This window comes from Penicillium solitum (assembly GCF_028829755.1).
Source record: "Penicillium solitum strain IBT 25940 chromosome Unknown utg000008l_segment0_segment0, whole genome shotgun sequence".
Lineage (NCBI taxonomy): Eukaryota > Fungi > Ascomycota > Eurotiomycetes > Eurotiales > Aspergillaceae > Penicillium > Penicillium solitum.
Genome location: NW_027072127.1, coordinates 3110270 through 3134103, shown reverse-complemented (window position 1 = coordinate 3134103; position 23834 = coordinate 3110270). Strand labels below are relative to the sequence as shown.

Here is a 23834-nt window from a genome sequence, read left to right as displayed (position 1 = left end):
ATAATGGCCCTCAGGATCTGGCTGTATTTTAACGGTGGGATTAGGCACTGTCTATGTTGTCGGTCACCAGGTGTTGAGGGAATATGAATTCTCTTCTTCCCCCTACTGAAAAGTACATCCTCGAGGCCCTGGACCCATAATGTCTTAGAGACGGCTGATCATTTTACGTTCTAAGCCCCATAAGCGGCATGTTGCCTAACCTACACAAACTGCTTCTGGTTGTCTGGCCGTGAACTTGGGGGCTAAAGCAAAGGCCTGAGCCTTGGTACTACTTACCACCCCCAATATCCTGTCTCGACATAATAGCTATGCCAGAAGTAGGAAATACACTGTAGAGAATTAAACTAAGCTTGTTAGCGGATACCGACCCGCCTGCATCGGAAGCCCGACGGCTTAGGAACAAGCTCCGCCTACGGCTGGTGGAGGAGGTGCCAAGAGATCAAGGTTTTGGGCACAGTAACCTAGTCATTACACGGAGTAGGTCTATGTTGATCAAAGTGTTGCAAAGTAAGTCCATGAGTACTCCGTACTTTCCATCACTCCATGATTTGCAGTATATCCCAGGTACTCGGGAACATATCATCAATAAAAGCCATATCTGGTACGAAATGCTGACGCAGTTCAACATTCGTCTCGCCCGAGCTTTCAATCGGTGGTTCTGACTTTAACAGCTTGTCGATGACATCTGAATGCTGCGCGAGGCAAATATCACCCAGATCCCACCCAAAGTTCTTGTGGTGCGATCGCAACGCATCCAAAAGGTCACTCGCCATTCGCAGAGAACCACTTTGTGCAAGACCCGCCGCCTGCTCTGTCTCTAGTGCACACCGAATCAAAAACGTCACCGTTGCTGAAAATGTAAATGCTACAACAGGTAGCCAGTAATCACCCAATTGTGCTTGTCCGAGTTCTTGCACCAGAACCACAATATCCTCCGCGGTCCTGCGCGCCTCCATAACCCGGTTGGCCATCTGCTCGGCATTCGAATCTGGTGCTTGTCGTTCGCGATCTAGGTCGATGCGCCGAAGGAGGAGTCTTGTCGCTAGATATGCTAGACGGAGGTTGGAAGCGCCAGGGATATTTAGGTTTGAGCCGCGAATGATGATCTTGCGGATGTCTCCTGTGAGTGAGTCCACCCATTTGTTTAACTCTAATTCAAGATTCCTGCTTGATCCTTGGGTCTCGGTGCGGATGGTGTACACTTGCTCCAGACAGAGGTCTAGCACGTCCGTCAAATTCATGAGCTCGATGAAAACCGCGTTTGCTTCGTGATCTCGTTCCCAGTCTGACAGGTATTCGGAGATTGGCAATGGTACGTCGTATTGCGATCTTCTGATATGGGGTGGCGTCCCATAAGCAAGACTTGACCTGTTCGATGGCTGGTTCTTAGAATGTCCCATTGTTTGAAAGGTTAAAGCTGGAAAACATACCAGCGATCGTGGAGTAAGATAGACCACCAGATCTTCATTCTTAAATGTTTCTCTTCCTGTGGGATATCCCACGGTAGTGGGTTTCGATTTAAACCTAGGGAATGGCACAATGCAACAGCCGAACCTAGTCTTACTCCGTTGCCTGTCATAGATGTGGTTGGACGGCCGCCAACGTCCAAGAGGATGGCTTTTATTGTGGATATCCCTGCTGACGCGTGCAGCTCGGAATACGAGGCTTCAATGGCAAGATTCCAGACGAAACGAACATCCGGGCACCGTTCTCTTGATAGAAGGGGGTCATGTTGCCATTGAGTAAGCACGTGGGCATACAGGCACGCCAAGAGTGCAGGAGAAATGCGATGCCTGGCATTTGTGTATTGCGCTCGAAAGGAGCTTTCTTCAAGTAATGGCAGGCAAGGGTTGATCTTTCTCAGATATCTATTGGCAATAATTAGTTTCCGGGGCTTCTGTCGAATACCAATATAAATTAAGAGTCACCCACATATCTATCAGATGTGGCCCCCATGGCTCTACAAGCTTTTCAATAGTCTGTAGTTTATGCAACGCCGGACTAGAGTTCACCATGAGTCCAAGCGGCCTTTTCTGCACTTTGGTGAATATAACAGGGGACGAGGAGCTGCCCGGCTCAACGGGACGAATTTCACGAATTCCTTGACCACCCGAAATATTAGACAGATAGTCAGCCAAGACATGATTATCCCCAGTCACTGCCGGACCAAGGATATGGGGGTTGTCATCGTCAGCCTCAAGAGACAGCGGTGTATCCTGCTCGTTCTGAGCTTGCGTGACAATCGAGAATTGCGGCGAAGCAGCTACCACAGGCGGTCGGCTAAGTGACTGGGCAGCTGCGATTGGTGTTCGTAATGTCGGGTGTGGTAGTCGCGGGCTAGTTTCTGTAGAATACCTCTTTTGTGGTGTTGACTTTGCTATCGCGTTGGGAAATGTACATTCGGTGCCGTGCGCACGACACATCAAACAGGCCGGGGTGTGGGGCTCTAGTTTGCATCGCGATTTCCTCCGTCGGCACGGTACACATGCTGGCTTAGTGTGAGACCGATATGGTCGCTGGTCTCCACTTTCCATCTTGTTTGTCAATGCTTTTTAGGTGGAAGGAAATTTCCGCGGCGGGTTCCCCTCGGCGAGGCCTGGGAGGTGTCTGGCAAAGTCGAATGCTTCCTCTGCCTTGGATGGTACGGAGCAATAACTGGGAAATTAGGTCTTCCTAGCGAGGTATTTTGTCTAATGTCGTCAACTTTGAATCAGCTGCTATTCGACAGTCTGTTTGAAGATCAGTTGTTGGAGTCGTTGGACCAGGGAAATTCCGCGGGGAAGAGTGGGGCCGGCTGTTTGTTGTAGTTGGTCCATGAGCTTCCCGAGGTCTATGGCCTTGGACTGTTGTTTAAATCAACACAGAATTTTACCTCTATTTTTATAGCTACTTAGGTATGTTCAACTAAAACTATCGCTTATATACTGGAGGTGAGGTCTGGTTTAATATGTAGTGGGATTAATTATTGGAAGAGTAAATCCGCCAGTCGCCGTTTGTCGGTTTCGTACCTGCGACATGGGGCTATGGAGCCATCACGTGACAATAATAGCATAGAACCAATCACGGATTGTAAAACAGACCTCTACCGTATAGCCTCAATATACGATCTCGAAGGCGAAAAAAAAAATAGGTAGCTTCTCTTTGATTGAGCGCGTCATTCTTAGTGCAGGGGCCATGCTAATCTTCTCTGTATATTTTCCTTTGACCATATGCCCCGAAGGGCGACAGATCATTCGTTCAGTTCATTATAACCTCACTTGTTGGCAGAATTATACCGCCTGCTGTATTAGTCCAGTTTGCTGTCCACAACATCGTATCCTCGCTTTACTCTCTCTGGGGCTAGGTAGCTACAACACTCTCAACTACTCTCTAGGTGCGAATGACGACGTGCCTAGGAGGTCACAATAAGTGAACGAGACTGGTGTCTTGGTGTGGTCCACTATTCAGCCCTTGTGGATCTAGAGGATCCATCAGACTTCAATTAAAAGTCTAATCTCCTAGTCATAGTATCTTGGTTCAATATGTGAGATACAGTCAAAACTGTGCAGGCAAAAACGCCAGGCCCATGCCAAACTTTCTTCGCTTTCCAATTTTAGTGCATTCGTGCTGCCTCTCCAGCCACAAACCAACCCACCGATGCACCATCTACAGCAGATCTTCCAGAATACTGCGCAGATACAAAAAGTCAAAATGCATACACCAACAACAGTCAATGATTGTGGGACTTTCAATGGCCAACAGGAACCCTAAAGCCCCTGAAAAGCCAAGCCCATCTCCATCGCCTCTGGCTTGGACCTTTGCACGTTTCCTGCGGGCCTAGACAGCACAATTATTTGCAGTGCTATCCCAAAGATCAACACTGGTTTCCACGTGATGAAGATGTTGGGTGGTACGTGAGTGCCTCCGTGTTCACAACATGTGCCTTCCAGCCGGTTTGAGGGGATCTTTTCAAAGTCTACGCCGTCAAGTGGCTCTACTTAGCCTCCCTTGCGATTTTTGAACAGGGCCTTTGATCTGTTGTTTTGCTCCTATATCCACTGCCATGATTGCAGGGCGTGCTACTGCGAGAATCGGTGGTGGTGGTGTCTCGAACACCTCATTTTTACTGATTGCCTAGTCGGTGCCGCGACGCCAACGCTCTACGTCAGTTTGAGCCTTCGCTGCTATGTACGGATTTTCTGTTGCGGATTTCCTGTCACTATACTGATTAATTGATCAGGGCGCCTTTACTAACAGTGAGAAACCAGCTTGGAGTTGGTGTTTCTATATTAACCTTTCGTTTTGGTTTGTTGCTTGTCCTCTCATTGCTTCGTTGTTTTGATCGCTTTTTGCGTTATTCAGCTTCGGTCTGGTGAACTCTGACTGTCCAAAAGCTAATGTTCTGCAACGGCAACATTTGGAGCTTATCCTTGCTCGGCTTTTGCATCGTCGCTGTCTTTTTCGTTATGCTATATCACGTATTTGCAGACCCGTGAACCTTGTATCAAAGCACGCTGACTCTTTCATCGGATTCCCATTTTGTTCCGAACCATCAAGGGAGCCACCCTAATCAAGTCCGGTGCCAGGAGTCTCCCCCTCTTGTCCTGAGCTACGAGGGGAAGCCCAGCACTTTACGTCTCATTAAATGTCTGACGTGCTCTTATACTGCGCCAATAGGGCTATTTTCTGGACAATATCTTCTCTCCATATACATGTACCCCGTAAGCACCACGTGACCTAAACATGCACCAGTATGGATGACAGCAAGTTGCACTATGCTGTACAGAATTTATAAACAATATTGCGTGCATATTCCCCACATATTCGACATCGAGTCTGACAAGCGACCATACTTTGGAGAAACAAGTAGCCGATTGGACCCGGACAAAACGACTCGTATATGGCGTTTTGACGCAATCGAAGCCGGGTATGAGCTCAACGGGATATAAAGCACGAAACAAATCTACTTCCATTTCACGCAGATTCAAATCTTTTTACGCATTTGAAATACTTATTACAACTAAATCCACAGAAGATGGCTAATCTCGAAGCGCGCAAGTATATTTCTCCCAACTCGGGATTCCCTGTTACACTCCATCCTCATTTCAACGAGAAGATCAAGAACCACGTGCCCCCAGAGCCACTCCGCGAGCCATTTACCCCGCCCAAAGACCGGGCATTCTTCGCAGATCCGGAGAAGAAAGCGTTGTTCTCTGTGGCGAAACAGGTTGATTTGACTGAGTCCATTGGAACTGTTCTTGAGAATGTACAATTGTCTCAGCTGAATGAGACTCAGTTGGATGAATTGGCACTTCTTGTTAATGAGCGGGGAGTTGTATTTTTCCGAGATCAAGATCTTACTACTGAGAAACAGGTTGAACTGTTTCAACATTATGGTAAGCTTATATAGAATTTCTGAGGGACGACATACGCATCGGGTTGTTAATTTAATCTTTTAGGAATCTTGGATAAACATCCTGCTCAAAAGGTAGGCTGACACACAAGCGTTTTACAAATTTCAAGCAGATTCAAGTAAGCTGACAATTATTAGGATCAAAAAGTATTGTATACCCTGCCTAGATTTCCTACTAAACCCACCAAGAAATCCCAAGATCGATTTAGATCTCACCTCATGACATAACATTGTTGGCATCAGTACTAACCCGTTACGAAGTTCGTCAATATCAAAGGTAGCCGCGAGGATCACCGTGAAATCCTAAGCTACACGCCCTGGGTAAGACAATTTTGGCATTCTTGAACGTAAAAGTCTAACATCAAATTCTATTTCCATAGCCTAGTGGAGATTTCCACGCTGATACATCATTCGAGATCAACCGTATGTAGCAAACCATACTCTCTGACCATCAATATCTAACACATCATAGCACCTACCTACTCCCTATTGAGAATGGAAGAGCACCCCGAAGTCGGTGGCGACACAGCCTGGGTACGTTATAAGTTCGTGGCTTACTCAAAACAAATGGCTTATTCGACAGGTATCTCAATATGGCATATATGACGCCCTAAGCGACGCGTACAAAAGGTTCCTCGACGGCCTTCACGCCGTGCATACCTCAAGATTGCAGTGTTTGTCTCCTTAATAACGCCTCTACTACTAAGAAGTTCGCTCATTAATTGAATAAATAGATGATACCATCCTCGATCTATGGGGTGCAGGTCCCAATCGCCCTCCAGTCGATACACACCACCCAGCCGTGCGCACGCACCCGGTCACTAAATTGAAAGCGCTGAACGTCAATCCTGGATTTGTGACTGGGTTTGCTGAGCTCAAGAAGCTGGAATCTGGTACGTGAAACTCTCAATGAATTCCTTTGTGGTTTGGGGCTAAGGTCTTTCTAGACAAAGTTCTCGATTTCTTGGCATATCATATCCACTCGGCTGATGACCACTATGTTCGTTGGAAATGGGCTGTTGGTAGTGTTGCTATGTGGGATAATCGGTAACTATTCCTTGTTCTCTTTTGCTGCTTTGGATTTGGGAACTAATGCTTTATTAGGTGTACCCTTCACCGGGTTATCCCTGGTACATACAAAGGAGAGAGACGGGGTATTCGGACTACTGTTTTTGGCGAAATACGTGAGACCTGACATTGATATCCCTTGGCCTCCAATTCTCCATGTTTACTAACGCATACCGAAGCCTATTTCGATCCCACTAGTGAGAGCCGTGCGGAGAGGAAGTTACGTGAGGAAAGCCAGGATGATGAGGGCGTTCTCGTGGCTTGAAAACGAGTAAGAGCGTAGTATTATTCGCAGACTATAATCGTCTCATTGATTCATGAATTAAATATTGTTCAAATGGTGAGGGGACTTTTTGCGACTTCAAACCCCGGTCGTAAATATATTATTTTTTTGCAGAGTTGACGATCCATCGACTCCAACTTATTTCGAAGGAACTGCCTCTGCAACAACAAATGTTTCCTTATCAGAGACACTAACTTTGTTCTGCTCCTCGTCTTGGGCCTGAGGCAACTCGGCAACCTCCTTGGAATGCTCGATGGGAACGTGGGACCTGACAACGAGCCAAGTAGGCCAGATCGAAAGAACTGAAAAGAAAGGGTTAGGGTCGCTAATTTCGACTCATTTCATATGTATCACTTACCAAGAAGGATGGTGTTGACAATAAGTGGCACTCTTCCACCGTGCCATTTTTTCGAGTTGAGGCCGTAAGAGACAGCCTGCGAGAAGCTCTCTTGGCCGCGGAGAATACCGGACAGCCGGGCTATATCGTATCAGTAATGCGTAGGTAGGACACTTGAGTTTGGGTTCGACTTACAGAGTTCGGAGATATTGTCGGTCATGGTGGAGAGAAGGTAGTAAAGGAAGTTTTGCAGCGATTGCTGAGCAAATTCTGATGGGAGAAATGTCAGCACTTGTTCGGTATATGAACACATTTATAAGACTCACCCCAAAGTAGGACAACGAAGAATCCTTCAACGAAGCCTTTGTCGGACCAATCAAGGGTTGGTGGGTTCTTGGTGTACTTTTCTTGGATAACCCAGCAGTACACCCAGGCAACGATATGCACGACGATCACATAGAAAAAGCTGTCACTTTTATTAGACTTGGTTCCAAATCTGACAGTAAGTGCGGAAATTCTGTACCTGTACTTAATTCTGTTTCTGATCGAAAGACCACGGTAGTCCAGGAACCTACTAATGAGTGTCGAGGCAAGAAGAGTGGCGAAGTAGGCTTTGGTTCGTGTTAGCACTGACGCAGAAGGGTGTGTAAAAAGTTTGGGTGTGTAAACATACTGACGAAACCCATCAGAGCGCGAGCGCGCACGCCGAAGTAGTATGTTTTGAAGTCTAGAACAACTAGTCAGCAATTGCGAACGGTGAAGAGGAAACAGACAACCCATACTTCCGGTGTACATATTGAAGTATGCAGCCCAGAAAACAGGCAATAGCAAGAGAATCTAGGGAGGTTAGTCACATGAAATGCATACCACAATTGGATCAATGATGTTAAACATACCTCCTTCCGCTGGCAGACCTTCCAGAGCTCTTTCATTTCATCGCGCCACGAGTCCTGCAGGATAATCCTGACTTTACTTCCATCGGTACGTTGCACCTTGTCGGGTGACGTGAGGAAGAAGGCTATGGGCACAGCAGTACATTGGAGCGCGATGAAGATGAGATATGTCTCTATTGTGTGTTAGCAATCGTTCAGGGTGTCTAAAATAGCTTTGATCAGCTTACCAGATCCAACCTTTCCTCTGGCATGAGCGTCGGCAGCACTTTTCATTTGTTAGTGAATTCCGTCTGTGATATGAATTCGGGTGTGGACATACTGGTTGAGGCCAAGGACAATGGCACCTCCCACCAACGGGCCACCTGTACGGAACCAAAGCCAGATGCTGTTGAAGTCAGTCATTTTGCCACTGTGCAATATTGGGAGACATCTCACTTCATGTATCGGCCTCGCTTTGCGGGCTCGGGATACCCAAGTGCTACGGCACCCTCAGAGGCCCAGAAGAGACCAGCGCTATAAAGGTCAGTCCATGCTGTTATTTCATTTAATGGTATGGGATACTCACGATAAACCACAGAATACCGATCCAACCAGCACAAACCATACATTTCCCTAGATTGGTATTAGTCTTGATCCCCGGGTTATACAGGTAGTTCCAAGGTTGACGAAGAACTCACAAAACGGTTATTTGTGTATAAGGCAGCACTATATACAAAAGTCAGTCCCGAAATAACACAATTTCATATTCCGCTCTGGTTATACGTACGAATACAACGGGTATCCCACAGCACCGAGCATCAAAGTCCATCTCAAGCCAATCCGGTTGGCGATAGGGCCACCGAACAGACACAAAATTCCCACTAGCAAACAAGTTAGCACGTAGCTCAATTCAAAATTCCAATGCGATTACAGCGATATATCACATACTGAGACCAAAAACAAGCGCATTAGCGGCATTAATCAAGAAAGGTTCCTGAGCACCACCAGCACCCAAAGCATTCATGGCATTCCATAGGCCCGGGGCCGTGAATCCGACACCTCCAATAATACAGGCATTGAAGAGTGTTCCGCGGTACCATACTCGCTTTTCAATTGGCGTATCGGACGAGGCCGAGATAGAGCCTTGTTCAGCCATTATGGCGTATGGTTTAAGCTTAAACGATAATAAGCACCTTGAGTCAAGCCACGAAAATAAAACCCCTAAATGCCAAACGGGAAACGCGCCATATATAGTTTTTTTTCTGCCCTGAAGAAATCGACTACCGATCTGAAGGTTTCACTGTTCTCTTAGGCCTATTCTCATCCGTTCGCGTGATTGCGTGCTTTGGAGCTCTTGTGCTCTAGTGCCCCTTGGGGACTAGCGTCGGCTGCCAAGACAGACTTTGTAGTGTTCAGCCAATCAACAGTGAGGGCGGGATATAATTGTGGGGAATCTAGTGGGGAGACCCTGTTGATTCAAATGTCGCTTCGATTGCCGCGATATCGGATTGGGAAGGCGGGTAGAATTTGGGGGCCCTTATGTCTTGGCTTTGATAACGAAGAGGAAATTGAGTAAGATATACCGACAAAAGAGGCCTAGACAAATGGAAAAGATATTCTTATTAATTACATGAAAAGGTCGTTACGTTATGGACATTTGGACATTTAGTTTCCAGACACCTCCTTAACCGCGGCGATGATATCTTCCGGTCCAAGGCCCTGAGCATTGACCTGCTCGTACAGACCACCACAGCCCTCCTTAATGGCGCCCATGGCCTTGAACTTGGGTGTGAACTTGCGTTCAAGGAGGTGAGTACCCAGGCGAGAGCCGAGACCAGTCTTTTGCGCAATCGACTCAACAACCAGGACGAATGGTGAGGATCCATACAGCTTGATGGTCTCCTCATCGACCACATTGAGAGTGGGCTTGTTGATCAGACCGACATCAAGGCCCTCCGCACGCAGGTTCTCGACAGCATCAAGCGAGCGATAGAGCATATCACCGTACGAGACGATGTACCCAGCGGAGCCCTTACGGATGACTTCCTCCTTGCCAGGAACGAACTTGTAGCCCTCACCGAAGAGCTTCTGGTCGGTACCCTCCTTCAAGATGTAAGGGACCTTAGAACGAGTGGAGAAGATGAAGCGCAGTCCCTTTTTCCAGAACACCTCGTTCACTACGGCCTTCATCTGCTCGCCATCGGCAGGGAAGTACAGCGCAGTGCTTGCGGCATCCATCAGACCATTGTCGGCGAAGAAGTGGTTCAGACCGAAATGGCAAGTGTTGTCAGCCATCTCATCGACACCGCTGTGAGAGAAGTGTGACAGAACGGTGCAGTCGTTCAGACGGGCCATGGTGATCTCAGAAATACACATCTCCAGGAAGGCGGAGAAGGTAGAGAAAACACCTTGGCGCTCTCCATTGCTGCCGAATCCGAAACCGGCGGCAGCAGAGAAATTGCCGCGCTCCATGACACCAGATGCGACAAAGGACTCGGGGTGCTTAGCGCCGATAGCCTTCAGACCGGTGGAGCCAGCCAAATCGGAGTCGATAACCATGACGCGACGCTTAGCCTCCTCCTTGCTCAGTCTGTCAAGAATATCATTCACGGCATCGCCGAAAATGGTACGGTTCCCACCCTTGTCCTTGCTCGAACCCTTGTATGTGTGGGGATTTGAGCCAGGCTTGATATCGTCGTAGAAAGCAAGCTGCTCCTTGCTGTATCCGCGCTTTGTGAGGTATTTGCGAGCGATTTCGACGGGAATGACATCGTGCGCGTGTGTTTCTCCCTCAATTTCCACAATGCCAGGGGCCATCTTGCGGTCGACAACAACAGCGGCGGGACCGTCGTGGTTGATGACTTCGCACATAGCACCGTATAGGGAGTCGAGATTCTCACCCTGGGCACGGAGGACCTTCAGACCATGTCCACCAAGGGTCCGAGCAACCTCATAACCCTTGAGGTATTCTGAGGGGTGTCCGGCAATTGTGACATCGTTGTTATCGATGAAGAGCTTAACGTTCAGATTTTTGCCCACGGCAAGGCGTGCAGCCTCGGCGTCGTTTCCTTCTTGCTGGGATCCATCAGATCCCAACAGAATCACGTTCTTGTCCTTGTTGGCCATCGCAATTCCGTTGACCATACCCCACATGTGACCCAAACGACCGGAGCTGAACTTGACGCCGGGGGTGAAACCGAGCTCGGGGTGGCCGGGGAGATGGGAGTCGGCAGCGCGATAGTTCAGCAGGTGATCGGGATCAATCTTGCCGTCCATTGCAGCCAGTAGGTATTGTGTGGCGACACGGTGGCCGGCCTCGTCGTACAGGGCATCGACCCATTTGTTGGGGTTGGCGTTTATGAAAGCAAGCAAGATGCAGACTTCTGGGGCTGTATCGAAGGGGCCTCCAGTGTGGCCTGCAACACCACGGGCGGCACCCGTTGCTGTGAAGGCAATGATGGCATCTCTGAAAATGTCTATGTTGTGTTGCAAATCGCTCTTCTGTTGGGCTGATAGCTGTGGGGTCTTCGGGTCAAGCTTAAGCTGCTTGAACTGCTTGAGATCGACGGGGAATTTATAACCGCTCATGATGTAAATTAATCTTGAGGACAATTTCTAGTAGAAGAAGTTTGAAGGAACAAGATTAGTAGGACGGAGGGGTTATCACCGTTATAACTCTGTGAAACACCTGTTCCCAGAATATTGACGTCATAAGCACAGCGTATCTGGAGGTGACCTGTTTTCGGCACCACACAACCTGCATTCTTCGCATTCTTCAACATTCCCTCATAGGTTCCACTTATTCCACTTATCTTTCGAGACTGTTCCAATGATCTGCAGATTCTCTCACGAAATGTGTTAAAACGTTCCGTCCAACCCATCCGAGCCCTATACACGTGGATGCCTTTTAGGGCTGGAGATCTCCCTTAAATATTCCCTAACTTGGCTCATTGATCGACTACTACAAGTACTATGTACTAGGAATGGTATCAAGCGTGAAAAAAAACATTGAATGATTAAGATCTTGACGCTAAATTTGTCTCCTTTTTGACCTCCTTCCCTCTCGTTTCTCGGGTATTGGATAGCAAGAGATATTTTTTCCGAAAGTTTATACGCTCTAATCTAAACTTCTAACATCAACTTCGTGACTGTCAGCTTGGTCGTTTTCACTTCAACCCTCTCATTCCGGTAAATCAACTTATATGTTGTACAATGCCCCAGGCTGTTGTTCCACGCCGTTTCCGGGCAACCCCGCCCCGAATAAGCACTAGAGCATCTAGTCAAACCATCGCTTGTTTGAGTAGCATAATGGCATTATACGAACCATTGAGGATGCGGGGGAGATTATTCTAGGTAAACTATCCTCGAATGGGTCGTATTCCCGAGGTACCCGAGACACCAAGACAATACAAGCAATCAGGGACCCCTAGGGAAGAATGTGACTTGCATTAGTCGGTGATACTGTAGTATTCTTCGTCAGCTTATGGCCAAAATTAGGGGTATTAGGTGTCTCAGCTTATTTTTCCCTTAACGCATTAGTGCATTCATCTTTTAGGGAAATGGCCGGGTATGGCCTATGCAAGATTGTCATTAGTAGACATATAAAGACAGTATATGCCCTCCACTGATAATCCTTAATTTGCTCCCTGATCTCTCAAGGAAAGATCAATTGTCTAGAATTCTATTTTGGGAAGAAGTATACATGATGCTTCCATCTCTTCTTCCTGTACTCCTGCTTTCAGCGCTAGCAGAGGCATCACCTGGAAAGCGAGCAACCACTGCATCAGCCTACTGTTCAAACTCAGATGGCAATTACAAGCTCTCATCAATTGCAGCACCAGTTCAGGGAGGCGGCAATCCAGGCTCCGAATCAACCTGGAAGTTGAGCATCGATGATACATCCAGCGGGCACAAACAAACAATCGTGGGCTTTGGAGCCGCTGTCACCGATGCCACAGTCACCTCCTTCAACACTCTGTCCAGTTCCACACTGCAAGAACTTCTTAATGAGCTGATGACTGGCGCCGGTGCTGGATTCGCTTTGATGCGCCATACGATTGGCGCTTCCGACCTGTCTGGTGACCCGGCGTATACCTATGACGATAATGGGAATAATGCCGATCCATCGATGTCCGGTTTTAACCTGGGCGACCGTGGAAATGCCATGGCTACGATGCTAGCTAAGATGAAGTCCCTTCAGTCGAGCTTGAAGATTCTTGGTTCCCCTTGGAGTGCGCCCGGGTGGATGAAGCTGAACGGTGTAATTGATGGTACTACGAATAACAATAACCTCAACGATGGATACTTAAATAGAGGAGGCACTGGGAGTACTGGGTATGCCAGTGCGTTTGCCCAGTACTTCGTCAAGTACATCCAGGCGTACGAGAATCTCGGCGCGCACATTGATGCGATTACCATTCAAAACGAGCCTTTGAACAGCCAAGCTGGATATCCCACAATGTATGTGTTTGACTACGAGTCTGCACAGTTGATCCAGAACTATGTCGGTCCAGCTCTCGCTCAAGCGGGCCTGAACACTGATATCTGGGCATATGATCACAACACTGGTATGTAATTGACAATCCGGTATCTTTGATGGGGGATTCCATTTGCTAACGGATAGATATCAGATGTGACGTCCTATCCTCAGAACGTCATCAACGGGGCTAGCCAGTATGTCGACTCGGTAGCGTGGCACTGCTATGCCAGCAATGTAGACTGGGCGGTCCTCACCCAATTCCACGAGACAAACCCCAACATCAAGCAATACATGACAGAATGCTGGACCCCGGCATCTGCATCATGGAACCAAGCCGCGGATTTCACCATGGGGCCTTTGCAAAATTGGGCATCGGGCGTTACAGCCTGGACACTCGGCACAAACGATCAAGATGGTCCTCATCTGTCGAGTGGTGGCTGTGGAAACTGTCGAGGTCTGGTGACTATTTCCAACGGCGGGTATACTTTCAACCCAGCATACTATATGATGGCTCAGTTCAGCAAGTTCATGCCGCCGGGTGCGATTGTGCTGAGTGGTACCGGAAGCTACACATATTCCAATGGAGGAGGTGTGCAATCTGTTGCTTCGCTGAATCCAGATGGAAGTCGCACTGTTGTTGTTGAGAATACATTCAGTAATGATGTTTACATTACTGTGTCCACTAATAGTGGCCAGGAATGGAGTGGCAATATTCCGAGTCAGTCTGTGACAACCTGGGTGCTTCCTGCGGCATGAGCGAGATCGTTGCAAGTATCTTGAACAGTTACCTATGCGATTCGCATTCTCGAATATATCGTCTTGACATCATTAATCAACACAAGCTATGCAACTGTTCCCACTGGATTCACTCCTCGCCAAGAGATGTCAATTCCTTGGCGTCACTTTGACCTCTGTGGTGCCCGTAGTTGTGCAAATTGTGGGGGAGCGAAATAAGCCCATCCCAAACAACCCCCCGTGCCGCTATACAAGGCCGTGATAGGCCCAACCCCCTCACATCACCCCAAAAAGGCCGTTCCCGAGCGATGTCTTTTCCCTCTTCTTCTTATCAGCCAACTAAACTATTCACATTGACCACGCGACATATTCCATTTTACTTTTTGTCCTAAAATGGCCACACAGTCCACCATGACAGAACAAGTTGATAATCCCCCGGATTATGATAGCCTCCCGCCCCGCAGGCCTGACATCGAATGCATACGGACCCCATCAGCCCCTGAACGTAAGCAGATCCCCCACAGGTCTCCATGGATTTTGCCCGTGACTAATGCGACTTTCCTCAGCACCGAGCGGCTCCGTAAGACGAATTCTTCCAGACCTTATTTTCACTCATTTTAACCACTCATGATAGTCCCAGGCATTCAAAGTCAACGGAACGATCTATGTAGCAGCCCAGGTAGCGAATATGCCTCGTGCGGCGCATATTAACGAATCGCTTGCAACTGCGGAAAAGATGATCCGTAATATAGAGGCGATTCTGAAGGCGGCGGGGTCCGGTTTGGACAGGATTATTAAAACTACGGTAGGATCTGATAATTCGTGGCTTTCGGATCACTTGGAACTAAATGTAGATCTTTTTCATAGGTCTATTTTACGGAGAACTTGTGGGTTCATTTAATAGAGGGCTTCGAGGCTCTCTACAAACGGATCCTTCCGTTTGCACCGCCACGAACTACTGTTTTTGTTCCAAGGATGGGACATAAAGGTAATAGACAGGAGATACAAATGGAGGTCATAGCAGTGGAGTAACATTTTTTGGTTTTCCTTTCTCATTTGCAGGTTACATTATTTGAGCAGTCTCTTTCTCTTTTCAATTTACTTGCGGGACACTTATCACTTGGCATTATCATCTTGCATTTCTCTCCTGACTACAGAATAGCGTATTAGTGGTATAAACACCAATTAATACTATGATGCCTAGCCTAGATCACGATGGAGGGCTACCCCGTACATCGCAGGTACTTACTAGGCTTACATGCAGATCGGACTAATTTGGTAAGGCTCTGCAAGAACGGGGTAATCTCTACTTCTGGGGGCTCTCCATCAATTTTAAAGGAACAAAAGGTGCAGATCTCTGCATAATTGCCTCGCTACAAAGTAAGCCGCATATGCGGGCATCCGTTATTTGTGTTGCTGTCCCCACATGGCCAGCGTCAAGTTGAGCCTGGTTTCGTGTCAGTCTGTGGTTCAAGAGCTTCTATTGGATGCATTCGGAGACTTAGGCCATACCCTCAGCCCTAGAGCTGAATTCCGTTGCTTTTTCGTTGCGGATCACTCGTATTAATATGCCTGTACTCCGTAGCTTTTCATTTTAACGACACGTTCCTGCAACACCGGCAATCATCGGAACGGCTATACATAGCTTGCTCCATCTTGAGTTTGAAGAGTAGGCTCTTCTTTTGGGTCGTTCAAATAACCTTCTTGTAGTGTATTGAATGCTTGAATCGTCTACTCCGTGTGAGCGGTCTATATTCTCGAGAGTTCCAAATATCTGACAGGGGATCAGTTACGAGTCATTCAATACGGTTTAAAAGGAACTTGCATCACAAGACCAGTCCAATTTCATTCCAGGCGGATCCCAGGAGACTAGAGATAAGTCAGAATCCTTTAGTCAGAGATAACAGGAAACAGCTAGAGTGCCATGTACATGGCCAATGAAACACAAATTGTACTATTCAGAAAAAGCAAAAGGCCTGCCGAGTACCGAGTTAGGTTTACGAGTTGACAATCCCCAGATATTTGTCCGTCTACTTCAGAATCCGAGGCTCTCAGGTCTACTGTTATCTACCAATGCCCAATTCCACCCCACAATCGCCAAGGCAGACATACACGTAATACATCGAAGGATTGCATTGCAAGGGGGCTAAGCAGAAGGATTGCATATCCAGCTTGCGAGCAGAAGGGAGCAATCATATTTTGGATCGACAACTTCAAGATATAAAAAGGCCCAGGTGGCCATCAACCTCAGTTGTACAAGTCTACCTCAATTCCATACGTCCCCGAAGAAGCCCAAATACATCCATCTCTTTACCTTCAATTCAAACCATCGAATTCTTTCCAAAATGAGACTATTCCTCCAAGGCACTGCAGTCCTCGCTCTTCTTGTTGCCAACGCATCGGCCGCAAAGAGTGGCCTTTTTGCTGCTAACGGCGTGGAGCTCGAAATTTACCAATCTGGCGAGGATATTTTCTATGGAGAACCAGTAAGTCTTCGATCCTTCCAATCCTCCTACATACAGTGACTAACTCTATACAGCAAAGCTTGACCCAGGTACATTGCCAATTCACTCCTATTGCCAGGGAAGGGAATTTTTCTAACTTGTTCATTTTAGGCAAGAGATCTTGAGGGTCGAGGAACTAACGCGTGCACCAAGTGTGTGGGTCATCATGGAAGCTGTGTTGTAGGAGAAGGAAACTGCTATGCTCCTGATACGTGTGCATTCTGTGGGGGTTGTTCTGTCGACCAGGCTCGTTGCCAGAATCCCGACAAGGAAGGCTGCCAGTGCTATAAATGATTTCTTAGAGGGGTCGAAGCAGGGAGTTGGCAGATTTAGCATTTTCGCTTTCGCTAGGCTTAATGCTGTTTGAATTTTCTCATAGTAGTAAAGGGCTCCTACAGTTCTTTTATTTTCTTCCTTGTCAATACATTCACTTATACCGGATTGCTTTATATCTCTGATCTCATCTACGATATACCTAGGTACCTTCCAGTGACATTCAAACAAAGGCGAAGAAGTTAATTCCATGAGGAAGAAATTCTCTCATCCAATTTATGCGGAGGATCTCAATTCGACGACCAAACCCAGATCAAACAATGAACACTTCACCCAAATATATACTCCCACCACCCCTTCTTCCACGTCCGCCCAAATCGATGATTGACACACGCGTTGGGATGATTAAACCCTCCCGCCTGACTATGTCTCTGTCCATTCCCCCAAACACTGATAGGCAACACGCATAATCCACCCATAGATTTATCCGGGGCAGCCTCATCAGCCTGAATACAGACAGGATCCCGGAGTCTATGGAACGGGGCCCACGTTACCCGTTCGTTCAAGTCCCCAAGTTCAGGAGATCGAAGATCCCCTATATCAGCATCTGCGTCGACAGATTTCTGAACGAACGGATGTGTCGAAGGCAGCGAAGAGGAAAGTGTATCAAGAATAGCATCCGTGAAGACATCAGGTCCTGTGACTCCTAATATAGTCTTCTCGTCATACGCCGGACTGCGGAAGAATCTGTTATGTTGACTGTTGTATTGCCTGGTATGTGACAAGACCCGCACGATGGTTTCGCGGAGAAGCGGACTGAAACGTCGCGGTGCATACATTGTATACTGGATCAGTCCGTAGCTTCTTGTCCAGTGCCAGTCGCGCATGAATTGTTGTGAAGCGTATGGCTCGTCAACTTCAATTCCAACCACGAGCGATACATCGGGATGAGTGCTTTCTGTGTATTCGTCGGGTGGGAGTGCGAAGAAGGGCTCTAGGGCTGGACAGGTCTTGATGGTGCGGGCGGGGAAGACATCAATGTCTGCGTAGAAGCCTCCGTAGTACCAGAGAAGGAGGTATCTGAGGAGGTCTGCTCGGAGGACATTTCGAGGATACGATTTGTATATGGTCGCGATTTCGGGGATGGCGGATAGTTCGTTGGTCACGAACTCGATGGCCTTTTTATCACTGACTAACTTTGGGGTTTTTAGTGGAAGTCAACCAAGTTATGTATGATCCGATCAGAGTACTTACAGTGTATTTCCACTCTTTATGCTTTCCCTCAAATACTATTGAGTCGTCCCCTCTGTGCTTTTCATTTTTCGCTATCTGCCAGATTCTATCTTCGGATATGTTGCTTTCCTGACTTGCCAATACGGCCTCTTCAATCTCCTCCAGGGCTTCTGATAGTTGTTTTTCATATTCAACATCTGGGTTGTTTCGAAAGGGAGAGCGGTAAAGAAATCGGGGCGTGTCCTCTACTTGATGCTCTGGGGGCGGTCGGTCTGCGCGGGTATTGTTCTGGGTGGAAGGAGGGTCTGGAAGATGATAAAAGAGGAACCATATGAAGATAATAAATGTTATACAAGCTCCACGACGAGTAAATAAGGATCTAGGTGCCTGCATCCTGGTTCTTTTAAAGCTCATGTGATAGTAGTAAAAGAGAAACCGCAGAGAATGGTGACTTGAAGCCCGATTCAAGGAATAATGGAATAATTACTGTCGACTCATTTGATGGGGGGAAAATGACACATAGAAGGAAGCTTAAAGATTCAAGTTGTATGTTCGAAGTGACAGAAATAAAATATGACAAACGAGAGAAAGAAAAGAGAGAGAGAGAGAAACGTGGAAGCAGAATAGCAAACATAAGGCTGCATCAGGCCAAGGATTGGGTATATGACCAAAGCCCCTGGGTTTCATGCATCCTTTGACATAAACGAACAAAGCCTCGAGGTTGCCTCCAATTTGCTTTTTAAATCTCCAAAAAACCACTTTGCGGTCCAGTTCTTTGATTAACAGGGGGCCACTTCGGGTCGATCCTCCAACGCTAGACAAGGATACCCCCGTTGGGATTCAATAGTTCACATTTTCCATAATATGACAGGGGACGGCCACATTTTGAGGCTGAATACAGATATTACGGAAGTACGGAGTAGAAGATACCACTGCATGAAGTCAAAGTGTGTTGAGATAGTAGCGGATGAGATCATGACTAGTAAAACCGATCCTCGTGGGTTCTTAGAGTTGTGTTCTAGAGTCTTCACCTAGATTCTTGTAGTAATTGTTAGGGGGCCTTTTTATCATATTAAATCAATGCAAGCTTGTCGATGTTCGTATCAGGGTTGTCGTCTCGGATGACCCCATTGTTGAACAAGGCCCACCGACCGAAGCTGAAAATCAGAAGACATCTGGAAAACGTTGAACATGAGAATTTGAGCAAGGAAATTTAGGTCATGGAAATGTCACTGTTGTCTGCCATTTTGTGTTATCGTGCACTATGGCTTGTCGCTTGTGTTCTACCTAGACAAGTGATTGGTTGCACCTGCCCGTTCTCTTTTTGGGTAGAGAGGCTGCCCAACAATATTTGCTTTTTGTTTTTGCTCGTCTCGGGAAGACGGAGATTTTCCTGTCTACTCCGTATATAGAAACAAATTAAGTATAACAGGCGAAAGGCCAGAAAAAAGAAGGGTGATTGAAGAGAGAATAATTCTTAAAGCTTGCTACCAACTAACTACATGGTTGGTTGGTTGGTTAACGTAATCGGTAAGCGAGCCGGCCATGTAAGCCAGCCGGCCACCCAACCCAAAACGCGTCCATGATTTAGCACTTAGTTAGTTCAACCACCCACTATGCCACCAATTCGCTCCCAATCCTCTAGAAATTCAATAGAGCAAGAGGGTAGGATTCTGTTAGCTATCCAGGCTTTCAAGAATAAAGAAATCTCTTCAATTCGCGAAGTGGCGCGCCGTTTTAATATACCACGTTCAACGCTTCAAGACCGATTACGGGGCCACCAAAATCGCGCGATTTCTCGCGCAAATTCATCTAAATTGACGGAAATCGAGGAGGAATCTCTTGAAAAATGGATTCTTTCTATGGATCTACGTGGAGCTCCCCCCCGTCCTTCTACTGTTCGAGAAATGGCGAATCTTCTTCTCGAAAAACGTGGAACTACCCCGGTTATTTCGGTTGGCGAGAAATGGGTATATAACTTTGTGAAACGGCATCCTCTCCTCTCCTCCCGATTCTCGAGACGCTATAATTATGAGCGTGCGAAATGCGAAGACCCGAAAGTTATTGGAGAGTGGTTTGATCTTGTCCAAAAAACAATTCTTCAATTTGGAATCGATCCCGACGACGTTTATAACTTTGATGAGACGGGTTTTGCGATGGGATTGATCTCTACGGCGAAAGTGATTACGAGGAGTGAATATTACGGTCGGCGCTCGCTTTTACAACCTGGAAATCGTGAATGGGTGACTGCTATCGAATGTATAAATGCTTCGGGTTGGGCCCTCCCTCCGTGTATTATTTTTAAAGGCAAAGTCTTTATTGAATCATGGTTTGACGGCCTCCCGGAAGATTGGCGATTTGAAGTTAGTCCGAACGGTTGGACTTCTGATGAAATTGGACTTCGCTGGCTTAAAAAGCTCTTTATTCCGACGACTTCTTCGCGTACGAAGGGGATATATCGGCTCTTAATACTTGATGGGCATGGAAGCCATTTAACCCCGAAATTCGACGAGATTTGTGAGCAAAATAAGGTTATACCAATCTGTATGCCAGCGCATTCATCTCATCTTTTACAACCTCTTGATATCGGCTGTTTTGCGGTATTAAAACGATCATATAGCCGGATGGTTGAGATGAAGATGCGGAGCGGGATCAATCATATTGATAAACTTGACTTCCTCGAAGCATACCCCCTCGCACGAATTGAAGCTTTTAAATCGGAGACGATTAAAAATAGCTTTAGAGCCGCTGGTTTAATACCATTTGCGCCTGATCGAGTGATCTCAAAGCTAAATATTCGTCTTCGAACCCCTACCCCCCCTCCGAGTAGGGGAAGCGATTGGGACCCGAAAACGCCCTCGAATTACATCCAATTACAAAAACAAGCTTCGTCAATTAAAGCATTGCTTCGTACAAGATCAAGGAGCCCCCCAAGTCCTCTCAATTCCGCTATAAACCAGGTTTTAAAGGCATGCCAAATCACTATGCAATCCGCCGCATTTCTTGAGAAGGAAGTTGGCGATTTACGCGCCGCCAACGAGAAGCAGAAGCAAAAACGGACTCGGTCTACTAGGACTATCGTCCACGAAGGGGATCTCTCAGTCCAGGAGGTTCGTGAGCTACGTGCAGAGCCATTTGAGACCCAAGTAATGCGTATCAATACCTATCGTGAGCAGGTTTCGCAAGGTTTACAACAATCTGTACGGGCCGGGCGAGCATGTGGAATATGTAGATTGCCAGGGCATAGAAGAGAGACATGTCCAGATAGAGAAACCAGCTAGTTGAATTAATTTAATGGCGTTGTGGTTGAGATAAATGCATTTAAAATTAATATATTAGGCTGGGTGGCCGGCTGGCTTACATGGCCGGCTCGCTTACCGATTACGTTACCCTAGACTACTGACCTGAAGTTCCAGGCATTGACAATTCATCCACGCACAACGTTTCAATTATTAGAGACATTCTAATAGAGATACTATTCAGCTGAATCAAAAACCGCTCCACCTAATACAGACTAGCATATATTTGTTTACAAAGTATATATTTTAGCTCCACGGGAGTGCCCTGATGGATCCTGCTGGCAGAAGGATTCTCCTTCGCTGAATGGCTCTAATATTTCTAGACCAAAGCAGTTTAATTTATTTCACCGAGATTTTGCCTTTCACGATTCCTTTTTTATACGATTGGAAATCACGATAGGGCAGCATACTCTATGTAAGCCGGTGATGTGAAGCCCGAGAGACCGAGCCAATCAACCAATCAGTATCATGGTACGGTACGCCTCAACATTATATAGCAAAAAGCCGCGATAGAAGCTGGGACCTAGAGGGGGGGAGCTTGGGATCGGTAATTGAAATATAAGTAATGCGTAGCAGCTTCTTCTGGTCCCCGATTTCCTACATCTTAAACCATCGGGCTTCTACAATTCACGAAAGTCCATTACCCAAGAACGATGTCTCAAGATTCTAGCAAGAACCTGGTTGTCCTGGGCGGTTCCTACGGGGGCATATCCACCGCGCACTATCTTCTCAAACATGTCGTCCCTCAGCTACCCAACAAGGCTAGCTATCGAGTTATTCTCATCAGCACCTCGTCGCAGGCCATATGTCGCCCGGCCTGTCCTCGTGCATTGATCTCAGATGACATGTTCCCTCAGGAGAAGCTCTTCGTCGGTGTACCCCAGCAGTTCGAGGAGTACCCGAAGGACAGCTTTCGTTTCATCCAAGGTACTGTGACGAAGCTCGACCACCACGACCGCTACGTCACTGCGAGCCTCAAAGACGGCAGTACCGAGAAGATTGCATACCATGCGCTTGTCATCGCCACCGGTACATCCACCGCGTCGCCCTTACTAGGGCTGAACAGCGACTCTGAGTCCCTGCGCGCTACCTGGAAAGCCTTCCGCGAAGCTCTCCCCAACGCCAAACACATTGTCATCGCGGGCGGAGGTCCAGCCGGTGTAGAGACAGCCGGTGAGCTAGGCGAATATCTCAATGGTCGCGCCGGCTGGTTCAGCTCTAAACTGGAGAATCCCAAGGTCACCATTACCCTGGTGACGGCGGGCTCGAAGATCCTTCCAGTCTTGCGACCCGCGATCGCGAAGAAGGCGGAGAACTTCCTCGCACAGGTTGGCGTGACGGTTGTCACGGGCTCACGCGTTGCAACTGTCACACCAACTGGTGCAGGGACTGAAAGTGCTCTGACGACCAGTGCGACAGTGACCTTAGAAGATGGCAAAACACTCGAAGCTGACCTTTATATCCCCGCTACCGGCGCTGTGGCTAATACCGGCTTTATTCATGAATCCCTGTTGACGGCTAATGGCTCGGTAGAGACCAATGTATCCACCTTACGTGTGGATAAAGCTGGTGCGCGAGTCTACGTGATTGGTGATGTGGGATCGCATGCGCGTCCGGCGGTACACAATATCTTGAATACAGTCCCCATTCTGTGTGCGAATATTAAACGGGATTTGTTTATTGCCGAGGGGAAGGAGGAAAGTACCGTTGGCGTCGATCGTGTTTTCAAGGAGGACACTCGTGAAACTCAGCTTGTGCCAATTGGAAAGAGCAGGGGAGTGGGCGCCGCCATGGGCTTCCAGTTGCCCGGCCTCTTCGTGTGGCTGATCAAAGGCCGGGACTATTGGCTGTGGACCACGGGGGACTTGTGGAGTGGCGGGCAGTGGGCCAAAGAGTCGTGAACATCTCTTGTTTCTTTTTTTTTTCCTCTGCCGAGGTCAGGGTCGTGGTTAATATATTTGCCTGCTATTCAGTCAATATCACAGATTTTAACTAATAAGATAATGTCAAAGAGGAGAGTCATATCTTTCCCCGACTACCTCTATCATGGATAGATTAACCCAATCCACCTGTCAATAATAATAAAATAAGCGAACTCAACAAAATAAGCAGACACCTCCATACACCCCGCACTGGCGGGCGAAGTGGATATTTAATCGGGCCGAAGACCCCTATCACTGAACACGTGATTGGTGAGCTATTTTGCGGGGAAACAAGCTTGGAGGCTTGGAAGGAGAAAGGAATTCTAAGCACAGAGTACTCTATACATGGAGTAAGGGGAAAATAAGATTCAAAAGAGTAAAGCTACTCCGTACATCTGCCGATCCTAAATAAGCAATTGAAATTGAAAAAAAGAAAA

General features: G+C 47.4%; 9 protein-coding genes across 9 annotated transcripts; 5 read left to right on the top strand and 4 right to left on the bottom strand.

The window, feature by feature from the left end:
• Window positions 1-536: 536 nt before the first annotated feature.
• On the bottom strand, window positions 537-2534 carry N7455_010486 (uncharacterized protein; the record flags this gene model as incomplete). The annotated part of the gene is made up of 3 exons (XM_040954996.2): window positions 537-1368; window positions 1431-1868; window positions 1933-2534. The coding sequence occupies 3 exons, from the start codon at window positions 2532-2534 to the stop codon at window positions 537-539; spliced, it is 1872 nt and encodes a 623-aa protein (XP_040814674.2).
• A 2480-nt stretch (window positions 2535-5014) lies between these two features.
• N7455_010485 (TauD/TfdA dioxygenase family protein) lies at window positions 5015-6725 on the top strand (the record flags this gene model as incomplete). Its single annotated transcript, XM_065606466.1, has 10 exons — window positions 5015-5375; window positions 5439-5467; window positions 5654-5713; window positions 5773-5815; window positions 5865-5926; window positions 5976-6066; window positions 6127-6285; window positions 6340-6439; window positions 6497-6576; window positions 6640-6725. The coding sequence occupies 10 exons, from the start codon at window positions 5015-5017 to the stop codon at window positions 6723-6725; spliced, it is 1071 nt and encodes a 356-aa protein (XP_065460429.1).
• A 156-nt stretch (window positions 6726-6881) lies between these two features.
• On the bottom strand, window positions 6882-9108 carry N7455_010484 (uncharacterized protein; the record flags this gene model as incomplete). Its single annotated transcript, XM_040954855.2, has 15 exons — window positions 6882-7045; window positions 7102-7221; window positions 7276-7350; window positions 7407-7546; window positions 7604-7691; window positions 7754-7807; window positions 7863-7917; window positions 7977-8146; window positions 8201-8238; window positions 8293-8358; window positions 8409-8486; window positions 8539-8585; window positions 8651-8678; window positions 8740-8833; window positions 8901-9108. 15 exons carry the CDS (start codon window positions 9106-9108, stop codon window positions 6882-6884), a joined length of 1425 nt encoding a protein of 474 aa, XP_040814616.2.
• A 509-nt stretch (window positions 9109-9617) lies between these two features.
• Window positions 9618-11540, bottom strand: N7455_010483 (uncharacterized protein; the record flags this gene model as incomplete). The annotated part of the gene is made up of 1 exon (XM_040954808.2): window positions 9618-11540. The coding sequence occupies one exon, from the start codon at window positions 11538-11540 to the stop codon at window positions 9618-9620; it is 1923 nt and encodes a 640-aa protein (XP_040814668.2).
• Window positions 11541-12657: 1117 nt separating this feature from the next.
• On the top strand, window positions 12658-14187 carry N7455_010482 (glycoside hydrolase family 30 protein; the record flags this gene model as incomplete). The annotated part of the gene is made up of 2 exons (XM_040954846.2): window positions 12658-13519; window positions 13583-14187. The coding sequence occupies 2 exons, from the start codon at window positions 12658-12660 to the stop codon at window positions 14185-14187; spliced, it is 1467 nt and encodes a 488-aa protein (XP_040814680.2).
• Window positions 14188-14608: 421 nt separating this feature from the next.
• On the top strand, window positions 14609-15198 carry N7455_010481 (RidA family protein; the record flags this gene model as incomplete). Its single annotated transcript, XM_065606465.1, is given in 3 exon segments — window positions 14609-14671; window positions 14801-15016; window positions 15034-15198. 3 exon segments carry the CDS (start codon window positions 14609-14611, stop codon window positions 15196-15198), a joined length of 444 nt encoding a protein of 147 aa, XP_065460428.1.
• Window positions 15199-16511: 1313 nt separating this feature from the next.
• N7455_010480 (uncharacterized protein) lies at window positions 16512-16964 on the top strand (the record flags this gene model as incomplete). Its single annotated transcript, XM_065606464.1, has 2 exons — window positions 16512-16652; window positions 16782-16964. The coding sequence occupies 2 exons, from the start codon at window positions 16512-16514 to the stop codon at window positions 16962-16964; spliced, it is 324 nt and encodes a 107-aa protein (XP_065460427.1).
• A 308-nt stretch (window positions 16965-17272) lies between these two features.
• On the bottom strand, window positions 17273-18590 carry N7455_010479 (uncharacterized protein; the record flags this gene model as incomplete). The annotated part of the gene is made up of 2 exons (XM_040954916.2): window positions 17273-18139; window positions 18198-18590. 2 exons carry the CDS (start codon window positions 18588-18590, stop codon window positions 17273-17275), a joined length of 1260 nt encoding a protein of 419 aa, XP_040814583.2.
• A 3538-nt stretch (window positions 18591-22128) lies between these two features.
• On the top strand, window positions 22129-23376 carry N7455_010478 (NAD(P)/FAD-dependent oxidoreductase; the record flags this gene model as incomplete). The annotated part of the gene is made up of 1 exon (XM_040954827.2): window positions 22129-23376. One exon carries the CDS (start codon window positions 22129-22131, stop codon window positions 23374-23376), a length of 1248 nt encoding a protein of 415 aa, XP_040814586.2.
• Between the last annotated feature and the right edge of the window lie 458 nt (window positions 23377-23834).